The sequence below is a fragment of the Tupaia chinensis genome, unplaced genomic scaffold (assembly GCF_000334495.1).
Source record: "Tupaia chinensis unplaced genomic scaffold, TupChi_1.0 Scaffold000201_1, whole genome shotgun sequence".
Lineage (NCBI taxonomy): Eukaryota > Metazoa > Chordata > Mammalia > Scandentia > Tupaiidae > Tupaia > Tupaia belangeri.
Window position 1 is genome coordinate 1,369,913 of NW_006159676.1, and position 1,069 is coordinate 1,370,981.

The 1,069-nt window shown below is 60.7% G+C and overlaps 1 protein-coding gene across 1 annotated transcript in view; it reads left to right on the forward strand.

Moving 5' to 3' along the window:
• The first annotated feature begins 313 nt into the window (after positions 1–313).
• The window catches only part of COMP (cartilage oligomeric matrix protein), an 18,417-nt gene continuing 17,661 nt past the window's right edge, over positions 314–1,069 (forward strand). The window contains exon 1 of the mRNA XM_014587279.2: positions 314–352. Coding sequence (XP_014442765.1) covers positions 314–352 — 39 coding nt within the window. The remainder of the gene's footprint in view (positions 353–1,069) is intronic.

The following is a 1,069-nucleotide window of genomic DNA, read 5'->3' on the forward strand; positions in this document are numbered from 1 at the left end:
TTATTTATTTATTTTAATTTTGACCAGAGAGGGACAGAACAAGAGTGAGAGAGAAAGAGAGAGAGAGAGAAAGCGAGAAAGGAAACCACCAGGTCCAGGACTCGAACCAAGGTTGGCCATGTGGGAGTCCAGTGCCCTTAACCACCATGCCACCTGCCAGAGCCCCACCTATGGACCCTTGACCCTGCCGTGTCCTCTGCCAGCACCTATTTCCCCGTGCAGGTCTGGGCACTAATGGCCCCCTGCAGAGGCCTCCCTGATCCCCAGCCTCTGCCTCCCCTAGCCTAGCTGGCTTCTTGATTGACACCGTCCAATGGACGTCCGGCTGGGACACTTCCGCCTCCTCGACCCCGTGGGTCCAGGCTCTGCTGGAGAAGGGGATCGGCTCATTTCCTCCGCCTCATCCGCATTTATGTGAGACCTTGTTACGTGTCAGCCTTGAGGCCGGCCGGGGGTGGGGGGGGCTCCTTCCCACCTGGAAGCTCCCTCGCCCATGGCCTGGCCTGGGTAAACACAGCCCGCCCTCGGCCTCCCTCTCCATCCATCCTGCTCCTGAGCTCCTGAACAACGGCCTTCTGTTAGCCAACCCGAGTCCAGTGAGCGCTGCGGACGGGCAGGAGGGGAACTGAGGGATGCCGGTGGGGCTCTGAGCTCTGCATCCGCTGCGGACCACCCACCCTCCTGCAGTCCCCCTGTGCAGCTGCAGCAGCCCAGGCGGGAGGCTCTCCCTGTGACCAGGCTAGGTGCCCTCAGCAGGGATGAGGGCAGCTCCCCTCTGAGCATCCAGGGCCCACACGGAGGAGACAGGACTGACCTGCCTTGCTGAGCCTCTGTCTGCCCATTCTCAAAGTGGGGCTGTTAAGGGACCAGCAGTTAGCGTAATGGTTACGTCGCTGGACTCCCATGTAGTCGACCGCAGTTCGAGTCCCAGACCTGGTGGCTTAAACTCACGCCGGGCATGTGTGCGTGCATGCCCAGGATCCCGAGAGGAGAATGGAGTAGAAGGGATTGCGGCGTGACCATCCCCCCTGGGGGGTGATTTCTCGCTTTCTGTCTCTAATGTCTCTCT